We start from the raw sequence: 16,148 nt of genomic DNA, 5'->3' as shown, positions 1-16,148 counted from the left end.
ATCCATGTCGGCGCGCAATTCTTCCGGTGTTGCAACTTCAACCTACCATCATCAAGACCAGATCACGACGAAAGCACATCCCAATCGACTATTTCACTAAAATGGAGGAATCAATTACAATATGACACTTAGACTCAATATAACCCTCACAAATGCAAAGAAATGCCTCGCTACAGACAATGCCACGGTTCGCCGAGGAAGAACTGCGAATCAAGTCACCAGTGGAACAAGTGCTGCCATCAATTGGTTTCAATTCTACCTACCTACTTTTACAGCTATCTAAAACTGGAAACCAAACCGACTAACAAACAGAACATAATCGAACCTTACAGCAAGAGACAACACGCCGCTGGTGACGCTTGTGGCCTGAAAGCCCGCTCCGAAACGAGCCTTGCCTCATCCTACTCCATACTCCTCGTACCCCTCCATCATCCAAAACATCGTATACTCCTGGTATCCTTCCATCTTCCTAAGCATACCTATACTCTGATACATCCCTATTCTAACATGACCTAGTCATACAATTTTAACCTCATACACTGACCGATAAAGAGTATTAAAGACACCCCTTTCCAACACACTTGAATCCCTCCAGCGCTGATTATGCTCTCTGTCCAATATTCTGTGGCATCTCGTCTTACGATTGGATCCCTGAAACGGGTTGTCGAATTAGAACCACATCGGATCACAGCCAGGTTTGAGTCCTGAGATTGCTGCTGTCTCCTTTTTGATTGTGGTTCTCCGATTCTTCAGCGCCTCCTTCAGCTTCTTGAACTCACTCTGATTCTTCAGCTCCTTGGACTCGCTCTGATTTTTCAGCTCCTTGGACTTGCTCTCCAGGTCCACAGGTTCGGCGAATTGCCACTTAGGAACAATCATATTCCCCTGTGAGTCCTCCATCCCAATAAAGGCGCCGTTGCTCGAGCAAACAATCTTGCCATTGAGATGCTCTGCGCCAACAGAGTGAATACGCTGCCCTAGGATGGTGTGACACCAGAAGTGCTCCCCGTCAGGTGTAACACCACGCCTAGCGAGCTTGACGAAGTCGCCAGAGGCGGCGTGCACGTCGCACAGATAATCTCCAATCTTGTAGAGACCCATCACATTGCTATTATGGAGGTGACGGGCCATGTCGGCCTCCCAGCTGGTGCATTCATTCTGCTTGAGTATGTCCTTAGCTGGGGGCGGTGGGGGGCAGGATTTCTGTGGCTGCGTCTTTGCTGGGCTCGGATTCTTCTTTTCGGACTTCTTGCGGCCGCGAGACGTGGTTGGAGACTGGGTGGTGGTTGATTTTCTGACGCCATTGACTCGGCTGCCATGTATCCTGTTGTGTACCTCAAGGCCATTGTAGCCAACTGGTCTCCCCTGGGGAGCAGCCCCGGTGGTGCCAACAGAGGGTTGAGATGTCTGACTGACTGGTGACTTTTGAGGAGCAGTCACAGCAAGGTTGGTAGAGGCTTGATGGCTCCCAAGAGAGGCCTGGCTGACTGACTCCCCCTGGGGGCAGTCCCGGTGGCGCTAACAGAGTGTCGAGGGCTCTGGTTGTCAAGTATCTGCTGAAGAGCAGTGATTGCCCTGTTGGTAAAGGACTGATGACTCTCATGAGAACTCTGGCTACCGAGTGTTCCGCAATGAGCAGCCCCTGTGTTTTCAACAGTGGGCTTAGAGGGCTGACAGTCTGATGACTTCTGAGGACCAGTCGCGGCAGTGTTGGTAGAGGGTTGGTGACTCCCGTGAGGAGTCTGACTACCGAGTGTTCCCTGAGGAGCAGCCCCCGTGGCGTTGGTAGAGGACTGAAGGGCCTGGGGAGGGACCTGGGGAGAGCCCTTGTGGGCGGCCTGGTTAACTGACCTCCCTCGAGGCGTAGCCCTTGCGATATTAACAGGGGGCTGGGAGGGTTGATCGACTGATGGCTCCTGAGGAGCGGCCGAGGGGATGTTGGTGGAGAGCTGGTGACTCTGGCGAGGGGTCTGATCAACTAGTGTTCCCCAAGAAGCGGCCCCGGTATTATTGACAGAGGGCTGAAAGGCCTGAGGAGTGACCTGAGGAGCAGCCCCGGTGGTATTAACAAAGGGCTGACTGACAAGTGAATTCTGAGGAGCGGTCATAGTCATGTTGGCAGAGGGTTGATAACTCCCGTGAGGAGTCTGACCAACGAATGTTCCCCAAGTAGCAGCCCCGTTGGCATTAACAAAGGGTTGAGGAGTCTGGCTTCCTAGCATCTCCGGCGAAGGACCCCCGGCAATGCTGCCATAGGCCTGGGGAAGCTGAGGAGGAACCTGATGAGAGGCCTGGCCAGCTGGCATCCCTTGAAAAGCAGCGCCAGCAACGTTCGGCGAGGGCTGGGAGTACCAGGCGTTGGGGAGCGATTGATGGTAGCCGTTGAACCCTGCACCGGGAGGCAGGCTATGCATATGCTGCACATAGTTTGGCTCCTGATTCCCCGCTTGGAAGCAATAGTTCGAAGTAGGATGCATCCCAGGAGTCGACGCCTGGGGCGCAGGCTGGAGTGCCATCAGGTCGATATCTGGGCACCCATCTCTCGCCTGAAGGGGTTGAAAAGCCGACCCGAACCTCTGCTTTGAACCTATTAGAATCTTGACCTTGGGATTAGGGAATGTGTTTCTTACCAATGGAACCGGCTGAGGATAATTCATGAAAATGTGCTGGGGATTCTGGATCTGGCGAGCAGCCGGACCTGTGAAAAATGAAGCCGGAGGCGGCCCATAGCTGAACTCATCAGTCTGGTACTGGTCCGCTACCGGTGAACTCATTATTGAAGGAAAATTCATTTTGTTATTGCTGTGATGAATGTGCGGGATAGAAAAGACGGAGTGGAAGAGAGGATAGCGAGTGTGCAGCAAAGAGAATAAACAAACGAACCCGAGATGGGTAAACAAAACAAAAGTCAATACTGATTCTTGTTTTGCCTCCCATCAAAGTTTCGTCTTTTTGTGTTCGTTCGTTGCTATGTGTCGTCGGGGCAGGAAACTCTGAGCATGTCAGTTGCTAGGGGAGGAACGGAATCTTGACAACTGGCGGGCAGTGCAGAGCTGGCCAGACTGCTGGCGGGCACTCGGCCTTTTATGACAGAAAATTCTCACATCCGTGAGCTTGAGCTCTCCCTCATGTATGTTCGGAACCCGGATTATCTTCATTAGCATGGTTGGGTTGTTGTTGAACCTTAGTTTCTAAACCGCCGGTGACTCTTCCAGTTGAGTTTGGGAGGCGGGAATGGCATCTCCCAAACACCACAGCACCAGATGCCATCACTCAAACAAGATCGCACTCTGCCTCTATTGAAGGCTCCTCTCTGTCGAGGCATTGTATCCCTAGACTCAAACCACCAGGGAGAGCAGGCCGGGCCCCTGCCCAGGAAGCTGTGAACCCTTCAATTTCAAAGCAAACCATGGATCGCGGGTGCCTGGAAGGAGTCATCTTCTCCCAAATCACGTGTGTGTAAACCTTCTCGGGATTATTTATCTCTATTATGTAAAGAGAGTCCAAGGTACGTGCTTGCGCAGACGCCTGCCCCTTAGAATGCAGACATGTCACGAGCCTGGCGACTCATTTTTTCCTCAACAAACATCAACCGTGAGATTCACGTGCCTCATCAAATGGGCAAGAACGCCTATCAACCCCTAACCCAAGAAATTCCAACCCCAGATCCAACCTTGCTCCTGGCCGAGTGAAGTACCTCCTAAGAAGGTGTCTTGTTGATTATCAAAGAACACTGGCTCTTCGTTCGGGTTGGCTACACTCAATGGGTTTGTTATGGCTATCCAACCTGTCAGTTAGTCAAGGTTTCTTGTTTCCTGCGTGAAATACCACGTACCTTGCTCATATTCCAAAACTGCCTCCGTCATGAATGTATTCTCGCAAAATTCGACGAGTTGGTCATCGAATGTCCCAGTGATTGTTTCGCTGGGCAGATCGATGTGTGATAACTCGGAAAGATCTCCATCAGCGGCTGCTAATGCTTCCACTGGCGTCTGCGCTGGAGCTTGCTCGGAGGATCTTTCTACGGACATTCCCGTGGAGGTGTCCCCTCGTTCATAATCTGTAGACCGTTTGCCTGTTGGTTGACCCCCTGGACCAACCTCAAACATGGCGTCGACTTCCTTAGCCATGACAAGAGACATCAGTCTTGTTGTGATATCGAGCCCTTGGGCAGCAACGATAGATTTGTCTTTCAACAAAGCTTGTATCTGCATAAGCCTTCGAATCCCCATCCTCGACTCGTAGGCTTTCAAGCTCAGTGGATCGAGTGATATTGATATGCACAAGGTCACGCCAGCGGTGAGGAGATGCAGAGAGACAAATGCAATCGCATATGTTTCAGAAGCTTCTCGTAGGTACGTGGTTGATCCGACCTGGGATATTTGTAGCGCTGCGTCTCGGCAAGTATGCATTGCGAGCTGAAAGGGGTCTTGGCAACCAGGGGTGTCTTCTCGAGCTTCAGAGGGGGGTCGGCGCATTTTGAAGGATAATAAAGGCCTGTGGACGAGAATTCTTGCATTTTCGTATGCCAGCTTGAGCGAAAGTGCTTGGAGTCTGAAGAGATGTTCTTCAAACTCCACCTCGGATTGAGTTGAACGGCCAGCCACTTGATCGCTAGTCAATGATTGGCCAGCCAACTCGTCATACTTGAGTTTCGGAGAGAGAGTATCGTTCCATCTAAGTAGTCTTGAATTTAGAGATGCCACCTTGTTGACGAGACTCTTCAAACGGGCGGCTTGGCTCGGGCCTTGCCGCTCCCCGTCACAACGAGTCCCGTAGAGGTCGTCCAGAGCGGACTTGACAATCGCTGATAGTTTCGACATGGCGCATTTGAAGAACAAAAGGTTCGGTTTCGTCGCGTACTGCTCCTCTGACATGGAGCCCGAGTATTCGTCGTACGGGTTAAGCGGAGCGACGTCGCAATCGCGGTCGGATATACTCGAAGGAAAGCCATATAGCATCGAACAGAAAGTTTCAATCTCATAGATGGCCCACCAGGCGCGCTTTCGATCTTCAATCATCTTTCGAAGAGACTCGTCATCGGATTTGTCGTTTGGGACCCTGCGATGGAGGTTAAGTGCTTGAGCTATGCGCAAACCGGAGCCGCACAGCGGCCATGCCATCTCGGGCTCTCCATGATAGAGGTAGTAACTTCCCAGCAGAATACACATCTGGACAACCTCCAAAGAGCCCAATGATATGATGTCGAGAAATCTGAGCTTGAGCCCTACCAATATTTTGTCTTTGAGTGCTTCGGTGTCGATGCCGTGTGAGAGTAGGAGGTCCTTCTGTTCAGCATTGGTGTATTGCAAGCTGGTTGCAAAGACAGCCAAGAGCACAGCAATGTAACCAACACGGCCGTTGGTTTGGCTAGCCTCGTTAGAAGGACGTGGGCCAGGACCGTACAAATTTTGGAACTTGTTCCTAAAATCTCGTTGATGAAAGACCAGCATGAACCAATGAATCCGATCGAAGTAGTTTTCGACCAGTGTCGTTGCCACTTCCAAGTCAGGTAGCAGCATCAAAAGTTCTTGCTCTGTGGCGATGGATATGGACGATCTTGGGACTTGGCGGCGTCGGGTATTCTGGAGGTGCTGAGAGAGCATTCGCTGTAACGGACTCGGTGCTCCCTGTGGTTGTCGCTGCCCTGATACTCTGGGTCTCGGGTGAGCCCATGTGCTTGCCAGGAAAGCAGATGTCTCTGCCTCCTCGGGTGAAGGCGCTTCATGATGATGGAATGCCTAAAAATCAGTCTTAGCGACGCCGTCAACATGAATCTTGATCATCTTCAAGTCGTACTTCTTCAACGAGTGTGATTGTGGAACTTGCATTCCAGGGAGCGTCTCCAGTAGAATAGTCGGGGGCTCCCGCTGGGCTTGAACTGATGACTTCAGGGCTGGCAGGTCCTTCCCCTTCAGGTTGAGATGCCGGCGCGGAGGACCCATCTCTCGTCCGACGGAGCCGACGCCGTTTGGCTGCTGGCTCTCCACGCGGGGCGGGGGTTTCCTTCTGTGGATGGTGTACTCTCCATCTTTCGACCGGGGGAGTGATGCATTCTACGTTGGACCGCACGCATAGGGTACACGGACGTTCAATATCGCACTAGATCTTGTCTCAGCTACAGTTTTTGGTGTAACAAGGAGAGGATACTCACCTTGAGCTTCTGTTTGCGACACCTCTCACATGCGCTAGGGACCTTTCCTCTCATACCTAGGATTGACCGAGTATCTCTCTGATAACAAACTAATAGAATGAAATGATAAGGCAATACAGGTCATTCAGGAAGCCAGATGAAGAATGCCACCGGGTCGGGAAGAAGTCAAGTTAAGGTTGTTCCACCGGAACCAATTTCCATTTTTGGAGCCTGCGGCCACACCCGATTCCGTTTTCGGCTGCTCCGCTTCGTGAATGTCTGTTTGCTTCACCACCTTGTTTGTATCTGAACTTTCACAGCATCAAGCTCTATTGTCCTACTCCCGTTCCTACAGAATAACTATGGCTTCTTTCAAAGAAGCGGTGCTGGCTGCCGAAGCTGCCAATACCATCTCGGCGTTTGTTGCCCAAGAACAAGTTCGGACCTTCTCGGATCTCAAGCATGCCCTCTATCAGCCATCCACGACTACGCACAATCAGAATGCTACAGGTTCTTCGCATTCTACAAGCGTCATAGTCCTGTGTGCATCTGCAGTTCTGTCCACCGCGGAGACTGTCATGTCTGCGGTGACGGAACTATCCAAAACGACTGGTCTGTAGACTTACTCGCCACCCAAACTCCCTACAACTACAATAGCGTTGAATAAATCTAACCTTGTGAATAGGCGCATCTTCACTAAATCAAAAATCCATAGTTTTTGTTCTTTGCGGTGGGATTGGCCATTCAACCCACTTGATGCACGACGCTGTCCTTCGTCACCCACAATACAACACTCTTGCCGAACAAGTACAAGGACAGCCCGAAGGTCGCATCTTGCAAGCTATCTGGGAGAGTTCCTTCGATCCGCAAGCCAACAGCAACAACCCGGGGCCAAGAGATACACAGCGACAAGGCCTGACCGTTCTTGTGGAAGACGCTTCAACGAATTGCGCCCTCAATGCCCAGAAGACGAGAGAGCTTTTGGATGCTCATGGATTCAAGTCACCAAGATCGATTATAGTGGCTCAAGATCCTACCATGTGTAGGCGTACAGTAGCTGCATTCGAGCAGGTGTACGCCGACGCGATCGAAGGGCCTCCAATTTTCAGCAGCTGGCCGACATTCAGACCGACGGTGATGACCAAAGAGGCTTCAGTAGGGGGCACGAACAGCCTATTGTCATACTTGGATTTTGCCGACTTGGGTATGGGGGACAGTTGGAAAAAGGGCCTCTGGAGTATGGATCGGTTCATGTCTCTGCTTGTCGGCGAAATCCCACGAATGCGTGACGACGAGAATGGATACGGACCAAATGGCAAGGGTTCCATCGTCCATGTGAACATACCTCAAGATGTTGAGGATGCTTGGAAGACACTCTGTAAGCTACTCGGGTACAGTGGGCGATGAGAAGGGATCCATACAATACAGTTGCTCTTCGGACCCGTAGATCAATTTCGCCTAAACGAACTACAATTTAACTTAAACGTCATATATATAGACCACTGTTGGAGATCCCTTATGTGCGGCTGGTTAGGCGTTGAAGTCAATCACACACCGGCCCGCAACCTTTCCGTACCTCAATAAGTCAACAGCCTCTGGTAAACGCTCAATGCCAAATAGCTCGTATACGGGTTTCAACAAACCCCGTGCGGCAAACTCCAGCGCATCTTCAGTGTCCTTCATGGATCCAGTGAGTGTTCCAATGATCTTGAGGTTGCGGAGCATCAGAAACATGGGATCATCGCCGGCAAAGGCAGTCCCAGAAGGGGGCATCCCAACACACATGATCCTCCCGCCGATGCAGGCCATCTTGGTAGCCATGGTATACGACGCTGGTGAAGATGCCGTGACAAACACCCCATCAACTCCTTTGCCAGAGGTGATGCGCTTGATCTCTTCAGGGACATCCTTTGTGTCAAAAAAGTCAATAAACTCTTCGCAGCCAAGGTCCTTGCACATTTTGCGTTTCTTTTCCCCAGCGTCGACACCGATCACCCGAAGGCCCATTGCCTTTGCAAGTTGTACGCCCATATGGCCTACACCCCCACCAGCTCCAAGAAAAGCGGCCCAATCTCCAGGTCGAAGTCGAGACTCAACAAGCTGGACAACTTAGCTTGGGTCAAATGTTAACTAATCAAGGGTTACTGGCAACATACAGACCGATGCATGGTCGATCCGCTGCACATGATAGGCCCGGCTGAGAAGTCGTCTACCCCATCCGGGATTCTAGAAGCGTATCTAGCTGGGCTTAAGATATACTGCTGGTAAGTTCCTGCATAGAACATCAGGCGTAGAGATTAGTTCAGAACTAACACTGGTACCGAATAGCGGAAACCTGTTTCTCATAACTGAGAACTTACCTGGAACCTTGAGACCAGTAGGCACAGCCTCAGCACAGTGGCATTCAAGGCCTGACCAACAGAGCTGGCAAGACATGCACGTATTCCAAGTTGGCTTCACCCCGGCACGGTCACCGAGCTTCCAGTTCTTAACAAGTACGCCCACCTTGACAACGACACCCGCGCCCTCGTGCCCTGGGGACCGAACTCCGTAGTCTCTCATTCTTGGCAGTGGCAAATCCTCCAGCATGTAGTGTATATCGCTGTAACATATACCAGTAGCGTTGAGTCGGATCAGGATCTCGTCCGGGCCTGTGTTCAGTTTGTATTGCGCTAGTGTTCATCTGAAGTGCCATGGGACGACTTACCAGGCTCGGGGATAGGCACGTCTTGGATTTCTACTTTGAAGTCGGGTCCATGCTTTATCACGACCCCTGCTATGCAAGTAAGTGGAAGGGGGCCAGCTTGGTCCATGTCGTTAGGGATCGTGGGGTGGAACAGCAATAGTGTGGGGAGGGTATGAGTCTGTGTTCATTTCGCATCTTGATACTTCCATGTCTCTTTATACCTTGATGACACTCGATCCATAGCCAATGGGTCTCAACGACCGATAGTTTACATGCATAAGGCGGGTATCTCGCTGAAGGGTGATGTCTCCATCCGGTGGAAGGGCCTCCGCCGGTAACTTTCGCCCAACTAGTCGATTCAGGGGACTTTGCTCCTCTAGCTTTCGAATCAGTGAATAACAACATTAAACATTTCCTCTACAACAAGTATTCTACATTATCATTGGTATCTATAGGGTGTGGTATAGCTGTTTCAACGATACGCTGCACCTTAAGCGGGTGTAACAGAAGTTGGTAGCTCTCGAAGTAGGTAAAACACGGCGAGTCTACATAACTCGAAAAGGGGTCACACGATCAGTTCTGTAATAAATTTAGCTTAAGCTCTCTGCATAGTAACTATAGGAGACTTTACTACCTCGATGCCTGTTAGAAGCCGCAGGGACTATTTTGTGGCAATCATGACACTTGATGCCACATCAAACTGCCGCGGGCCGATCCGTAACCTGCATCGGCCTTTTATCGAAGCATCATTGTGAGGTCAAACAACTGCAAAGCGCCTTGTTTTGTTTGACATCGATCTTCTGGCTCAGTTAACCCATCAAGGGCCGGGCTTCGACTATAATAAAGAACACATTGTTTGTTTGACATCAAATTTGTGTTCTTTGCCTTCGCTTCGTTTGTATCTGACTTTTCCCGTGCTTGCCCATATCCTGTAGTCATCGAAAGGCAAACATGAGTGGGAGTTTATCAAGGCAGAGAGTTGTGAAAGGACAAATATATTGATTCCCACAATCAGGAAACAAAGACAGAAAATCAAGGTGGGACCCAACAAGTCTCATTACGAGATATTTCTGTCCCTCCTAATGCACACAACTGCCATAGCTTTTTTCTCCATCTTTACCTTATCCACCTAATATCCACCAGCAGAGCCACTGTCAATTGGCTTGAACTTGACAGTCGTAGGCTCGTCCGTGATTCCCCTCTTAACAGCCTCCTCCATGATGGAAACGGTAGCCGTGGCGCCAATCCGCGTCACACCAAGCGACATGACGTGCAGCAAATCATCCAGGGTTCTCACTCCTCCAGCAGCCTTGACCTGAACTTCGGGCTTTGACTTTTCCCGCATGAGCTTCAGGTGAGGCACCGTGGCGCCCTTGTACGAATAAAGGCCATTTGGCTGCTTCACGAAGCCGTAGCCCGTCGATGTTTTGACGAATCCAACACCAATGTCAGAACAGATCTCGCAAAGTTTGACGATGTGCTTCTCTTCGAGGTAGTCGTTTTCGAAAATGACCTTGAGAATGGCGCCGTGCTTGACGACGGTGTCATTGATCTGCCGAATCTCGTCGACTACATATTCCCAGTCACCTCCAAGAGCCTTGCCAATGTTGATGACCATGTCAATCTCCTTCCCGCCAGCAGCCGCTGCAGCATCGGCCTCAAAGACCTTGACCTTGGTGGTGCTGTTTCCGTGGGGAAAGCCGATGACAGGACAGACGAAAACTTCAGAGCCCTCAAGCTCCTTCTTTGCAAGGGGTATGAGGTATGGCTTCACGCAGGCGGTGGCCACGTTGTACTTCTTGGCGATGGCAAGACCGCTGAGGATGTCGGCGTCGGTCATGGTGGGGTGCAGCAGAGAGTGGTCAATCATCTTGGCCAGCTGGCGCAAGGTGACTGTGATCTCGTTTGTGGCGGCCATGTTTGCTGGGGAATACGATCAAGAATTGATGTTGTTTCGAGTATATGCGACTGGTGAATTTGATAGATGCCTAATAGAAAGGCCATGATGCTTTATATAGACAATCATATTTCACAAATACCCCAACTTTTCTTGGTCGAAGCTGCATTAGACGTACATGACAGTGCATCAACACCCCGCGGTGTAAGTGCGTGATGGCTCCGGTGGGACGATTCCGGTGGAAGAGAGAATACATCAGTTCTCCGGCGGAGCAAACCCAGGTACTTTCTCCGACTTTTAGCCCAAGTTTCGAGTCTAGGAAGTAACGAGGCACATAGGTAGAAATTATTATTTATTCCGACACGATTTGAACCGAAGTAGAGATCGAAGATATGCTGGAAGGAGATGATGATGCCCCGGCTTGCATCTATAGGGCCTAACATGGAGTCGCCACTTCAACAAAAGCTGCCCTTATAGCTCAGTGGTAGAGCGTTGCACTTGTAATGCAAAGGTCCATAGTTCAATCCTGTGTGGGGGCATGGGTTTCATTTTTTGCCCTCCAGGGCATTCCTCTCTGCGTAGCTCTTGGTGCGTCATAGAAGCTCGCTCTCCAACAACAGCCCTTATAGCTCAGTGGTAGAGCGTTGCACTTGTAATGCAAAGGTCCATAGTTCAATCCTGTGTGGGGGCAGCTGTTTATTCTTTTGCCCTCCAGAGCAATTTCCCTCGTGCCTCACTCCAGGGTGGGAGGCCGTATCTTCTATTTTTGCTGTTTCCGCATGTGGTGATGTATCATGGTATTGGTGCTCACATTCTGTTATGATAACTGTTATCACATATCTGAGATCGGGGAGTTCAGACCGAGTTGTCGACTCATCACACATATGTAAAACAGAAACGGAAGAGTATACAAGTTGAAAACTCGTGGGCATCTCAATTAGTGAAGAGGTCAATGCGATGTGATTGAAGTGCATGTAACACGGAGGTAATAAGATGCAGGCTAGATACACAAAGAAGCTTCGAACAATTGCATCTGCAGTCATTTTTAACATGCTAGGGTTTCAAGGAGACAATGGACGTCCACGATCTAGAAAGCTCAGCACACTCTTCCCAGCTAAGGCTGTCTACGAGTAGTCACCCTCAATTGACTTCTCATTCACAAAACTACAAGATCAACCGGCTCTTCACCATAGTCCCTGCAATTCGCATTGTGACAATGCCACCCCATCGTCGTATCTATCCAATAACGCCGCCACTGGGTTTGACTCCAAGCAGCCACCTCTTCAGGAACCGACTTGCCAAAATTCGCCCGGCTGTAGACCCAGTGATTGGCCATCTTAAAGGCCCTCTCTTTCCTCCCCTCTAGATCCTCAGGCTCATCCAACTTCTTTACCAAGCCCCCAGCTCTAGCTTCTTGCAGCACCCGATCCATCTCGTCCCGTTCAAGGTAGGGCCTCTTCTTATACCTAGAGATGGCATCAGGTAAGTACGCTCCTCCTTTAATAAGCTCAATAGTGACCCAGTATGCAGCCTGGCTGTAACGGCTCTTCCTTCGGAAACAAGCCTGAAGTGGTGTCTCGTCATCGGCATTCCTTGCGTTGATATCGGCCCCTCGCTCTAGGAGCAGTCGAATTACCGGTCCAGGATCAAGACTTGCAGGATGGTCGCGCCACATAGCAACATGGTGAAGAGGTGTGTTGTCCATCGCGTCAGGGGCATTCGGATCGACACCGACCTCCTCTAGGAGCCACTCGACAACCTCAGTGTTCCAGTCCGCACACGCTTGATGCAATGCGTGAAGCCCAACCCCGGTATGCGTGATAAGAGATGAGCCAGCCTGAATGAGCCGTTTTGCAATTGCAGCCCGGGCCGCTGTCTTGGCTTGTTGCGACTCGCTGCGAGACTCCAGAAGCGCAAAGTACAAGGCATTCGTGTTGTACTCGAGATAAAGACTACAGCTGGCGTATGCTTTCCCAGTAGATCGACATTTGATCTGAATCATGGCGCGAATAAATGACTTGCAGGTAAAGTCAATTGGCGATGAAGCGTTGATCCCGACACAAGTCTGCCCAGAGTGCCCAACATCAGCGCCCCAGTCAAGAAGCAGATCGACAACTTGTTCATGACCTCGGAGGGCTGCCCAGTGAAGTGCTGTCAGTGTGATAGGTTCATGTTCCCATCTCTGCTCTTCCGGATCTGGCGCCTGGTATCGTCTTGGTCGTGGTTGTGCCTTTTCGCATACAGGTTCCGTCGTATCGATAGAATTTACATCGGCTCCAGCTTCCAAAGACTTGGAGACGGCAGACGGGATATTTCTCTTTGCAGAGATGAGAAGAGCAGATGCTCCGTTGTACCTGGCGTCCAGCCCGTAAAGATAGGGCGTGATGGTATCGTACAGTCGACGAGAAGTCCGTGCTAAGCGTGACATGTCTCCCCAAACTTCAGAGATATGCGGCGTGATGGTCCATGGTCTGGTGTGGTACTCGTCTTCGTACTCGCTATCCCAAGGACGACAGTCCTGCACGAAAGGCAAAAAAAGATAATCGGCAATGTCACGGAGAATCTCTATGGGCATCTCGTCCAGCGTGGCGTCCGATCTCGTGATCGCAGGCTCCCTGCTCGGCTGTGTAAGTGTCACCCCATGATCTCGCAATTGGGGTTCGTCTAGGGTCGTCATGTTGATTTCGGCCAAGATAGTCGTCCGGGGAGAAACAAATATTCTCACATGTGTAAAACAAGACTATTCTTCTCGGACATCTCATGTCAACTGATGCCTGAAGTGAGTTGTTCACGGTGGCAGGCAAGGCTGGACCAACAGGCGGGGCGTTGGCCGCAAGGATGGCAGCCCAACTGATTGGCGGAATCAAGAGACTGAGCCGAGGAGGAAGCATATGAGAGACCTGTAAATCGTGAGAGAATCGGGAAACTACTTCGCATGATGGACAGAGACAAGTGGGCGGAAGCATTAACGTGGGTATCATTAAGGTGTCGAGAAAGGCGCGAGCAACTCTCTCGGATGAAGGTAGAGAGATTGACCGACTCCAGGCCGATCATGTCCTTTGGCGTTTGTTAGGTCGACCGCCTTTTCCCTTCTTTTTACTTTTGACTGTTGGCGCAGGGGCCTTTTCCTCTTCCTCTTCTTCCTCCACCTCTTCTTCTGAGCCGCCCACCGATATCACATCGTCTGAGGCGCTCTCTCCTTCGCTCTCCTCGTCCAGGGTGGCTCCGAAAGACGGCTTCCTTGACCGCGCGTCTTCGGTGTCACTTCCAAATCCTTCAAACTCCGAATCAGAATCATCTGATCCTTGCTCCTCAGCCTTCTCGAGGGCAGCATCAAGCTCCTGTTGCAGCTGTGCCTCAGCAGAGGCATCCTCATCCTCAACCGAGTCTTCCTGCTTTCGCTTCCGAGGCATCTCGCCCAGTCTGCCCTCTCGGCCTCCAACCTTGTCCTCGGTTTCACCTTCGGCCTTTGGCGCAGGAGTGAACCAGGGAATCTTGCCTCGCATGAAGTCGTTCAGAATCATCTTGGCAACTCCATCCAGATCAGGTTCGCCTCCACGGAGGAGTCGACCTGCCTTGCGGGCCAGAAGCTCCAGGAACTCGGTCGAGTTTGTCCACCCCTTCAGCTCATATGTCTTCTCCATATGGTGCTGCTTGACCCTGTTCAAGAGGGGCTGGATGTACTGCTCAGGATGTTCCACCTTCTCGACACGCACCACACCTCGAAGTACTAGGTCGGTAGGAGAGTCGGTGCTGGAAGGAGGAACGATACCGGGACAGTCGATCAGGTAGATGCGCTTCATCAAGCTGACATATTGCCAGACCTTGGTCTCTCCGGGAATAGGCGCAACGTTGCAAACCTTCTTCTTGAGGAGAGTGTTGATGATGGAGGACTTTCCAGTGTTGGGGCCACCAATCAAACCAACAGAGATCTGTTTTCGGTCCGAGTGCAGGGAGGAGAATTGTCGGAGGAGTTGGATGAGCGAGCCCTTACCAAACGAGTTGGTGATGCTCGCGTGGAAAGCCAAAGTAGGGTACTCTTTGGATAGACTGCGAACCCAGCCAGCCTGGTTCGAATTAGCATTCGTACCCAACATGTATAGCAATACAGAATCAAGATGAAGAAATGTTTGTGTCATCACTAAGAAACCTGAAATCGATGCCCCAGAAATTGGATATGGCATAGGCAGGCTTCAACTCAATCGGACACGGGACCTTTCTCACGATGGTAACCAAAACGGCACACATCAGCCGAACAACAAAACGTTGTCGACAGTCGAGAATGGTGTATATTCTCCCAATGTTTTAACAGACACGTTCCATGGGAAATAAAGGAATGAATCCTGACAAAGAACATTGGGGTGCGAGGAGGAAGGGAGATAAAAGAGAAAAGAAAAGAGAGTAGCGAAACTTACCGCAACGCTGGTAGGAACCAGGTCGCACTTGTTCAGGACGAAGATCAAGTGCTTGTGAGGAGCCTCGTCCTTGAGATACTTCTCAATGCTGCGACACCGTGTTCCCACAGGATCTCGAGCGTCGAGAACATGGATGACCACATCGGAAGAGTCGATGACCTTGTACAGTTCGTTCCAGATTCGCTTGCTCTGACCCTTGTCAAACACAGGCTCGATCGCCATGGTGAGTGGCTTGTCATCGAAGCCAACGTTCTCCGCGTCTCCAGAGGCACCGCTAAGTAGCCTCTGCTGTTCGAGTCGCTCCTGGTAGGTGTCCATACTCTTCTCAGTGTCGCCCGCCAGGTCATCCAAGTTGCTGACACTAAGCTTGACTCGCTTCCTCTGCGCCTTAGGTCCAAAGACTTCTGCGAACGGTGATGTCTCGACAGTCATCTTGGCCTTGTGCTGCTTGATGCCGTTGGTGGTGTCCTTGCCATCGCGGATCAGGCTCATGGGCAGCTTGTTGGACTTGAGCAGGACCTGGTACGGGTCGTTGGCCTTCTCCTCCATGGCCTCTCGGAACGCCTTGAGGGTATCCTGGGAGACGACTCGGGTGTTGGTAAACCACTTGCGGTTCGGCTCGATTCGGGCGTTGGGGATGTCGCGCGACTGGAACGACGCAGCCTTGACAATCTTTCCCTCGGCATTCCTCTGCGCCTTGCCATCCTTGTACATGTTCAGGTGCTTGACCTTCTTCGCATCGCTGCGGCACCTAGGTCAGCAAGAATGGACAGCAAGCGTTGGCGACAGCGTTCTTACCGATAGAAGTTCTCGCCCTTGACCCTGACATTTCCGAGGCCATCGCCAGTCTTTCCCTGGCGCTCGCGCCGAGTGGCCTCCTTCTTTCCAGTACCCATGATGAAGAAAAATGGTCGAGGTACTGGCGACGAGGAAGGCAAAGGAAAAAGTTGGGTGGTCCAGAAATTTATCTCCAGAACTTTTTTTCTTGAGCAGTAGAAAAGGCCCCACTACCTCCCT

At 51.1% G+C, this 16,148-nt stretch overlaps 7 protein-coding genes across 7 annotated transcripts; 1 reads left to right on the top strand and 6 right to left on the bottom strand.

Annotated features, from left to right (window-relative positions):
• Positions 1 to 669: 669 nt before the first annotated feature.
• On the bottom strand, positions 670 to 2,774 carry MRS44_000459 (uncharacterized protein; the record flags this gene model as incomplete). The annotated part of the gene is made up of 2 exons (XM_065624054.1): positions 670 to 1,415; positions 1,493 to 2,774. 2 exons carry the CDS (start codon positions 2,772 to 2,774, stop codon positions 670 to 672), a joined length of 2,028 nt encoding a protein of 675 aa, XP_065479777.1.
• An 867-nt stretch (positions 2,775 to 3,641) lies between these two features.
• On the bottom strand, positions 3,642 to 6,208 carry MRS44_000458 (uncharacterized protein; the record flags this gene model as incomplete). The annotated part of the gene is made up of 4 exons (XM_065624053.1): positions 3,642 to 3,778; positions 3,836 to 5,741; positions 5,800 to 6,102; positions 6,155 to 6,208. The coding sequence occupies 4 exons, from the start codon at positions 6,206 to 6,208 to the stop codon at positions 3,642 to 3,644; spliced, it is 2,400 nt and encodes a 799-aa protein (XP_065479776.1).
• Positions 6,209 to 6,495: 287 nt separating this feature from the next.
• On the top strand, positions 6,496 to 7,540 carry MRS44_000457 (uncharacterized protein; the record flags this gene model as incomplete). Its single annotated transcript, XM_065624052.1, has 2 exons — positions 6,496 to 6,745; positions 6,849 to 7,540. 2 exons carry the CDS (start codon positions 6,496 to 6,498, stop codon positions 7,538 to 7,540), a joined length of 942 nt encoding a protein of 313 aa, XP_065479775.1.
• A 123-nt stretch (positions 7,541 to 7,663) lies between these two features.
• On the bottom strand, positions 7,664 to 8,946 carry MRS44_000456 (uncharacterized protein; the record flags this gene model as incomplete). Its single annotated transcript, XM_046271197.1, has 4 exons — positions 7,664 to 8,233; positions 8,290 to 8,405; positions 8,494 to 8,784; positions 8,841 to 8,946. 4 exons carry the CDS (start codon positions 8,944 to 8,946, stop codon positions 7,664 to 7,666), a joined length of 1,083 nt encoding a protein of 360 aa, XP_046129414.1.
• Positions 8,947 to 9,948: 1,002 nt separating this feature from the next.
• MRS44_000455 (uncharacterized protein) lies at positions 9,949 to 10,737 on the bottom strand (the record flags this gene model as incomplete). The annotated part of the gene is made up of 1 exon (XM_046276841.2): positions 9,949 to 10,737. One exon carries the CDS (start codon positions 10,735 to 10,737, stop codon positions 9,949 to 9,951), a length of 789 nt encoding a protein of 262 aa, XP_046129415.1.
• Positions 10,738 to 11,872: 1,135 nt separating this feature from the next.
• Positions 11,873 to 13,393, bottom strand: MRS44_000454 (uncharacterized protein; the record flags this gene model as incomplete). Its single annotated transcript, XM_046271393.2, has 1 exon — positions 11,873 to 13,393. The coding sequence occupies one exon, from the start codon at positions 13,391 to 13,393 to the stop codon at positions 11,873 to 11,875; it is 1,521 nt and encodes a 506-aa protein (XP_046129416.2).
• Positions 13,394 to 13,766: 373 nt separating this feature from the next.
• MRS44_000453 (uncharacterized protein) lies at positions 13,767 to 16,027 on the bottom strand (the record flags this gene model as incomplete). The annotated part of the gene is made up of 3 exons (XM_046271400.2): positions 13,767 to 14,783; positions 15,132 to 15,873; positions 15,930 to 16,027. 3 exons carry the CDS (start codon positions 16,025 to 16,027, stop codon positions 13,767 to 13,769), a joined length of 1,857 nt encoding a protein of 618 aa, XP_046129417.1.
• Positions 16,028 to 16,148: the final 121 nt, after the last annotated feature.

The sequence above is a fragment of the Fusarium solani genome (genome assembly GCF_023522795.1).
Source record: "Fusarium solani strain SB1 chromosome Unknown bctg00000000, whole genome shotgun sequence".
Classification (NCBI taxonomy): Eukaryota; Fungi; Ascomycota; class Sordariomycetes; order Hypocreales; family Nectriaceae; genus Fusarium; species Fusarium solani.
The sequence above is the reverse complement of the archived record's forward strand: the minus strand, read 5'-3'. Positions and strand labels throughout refer to the sequence as shown.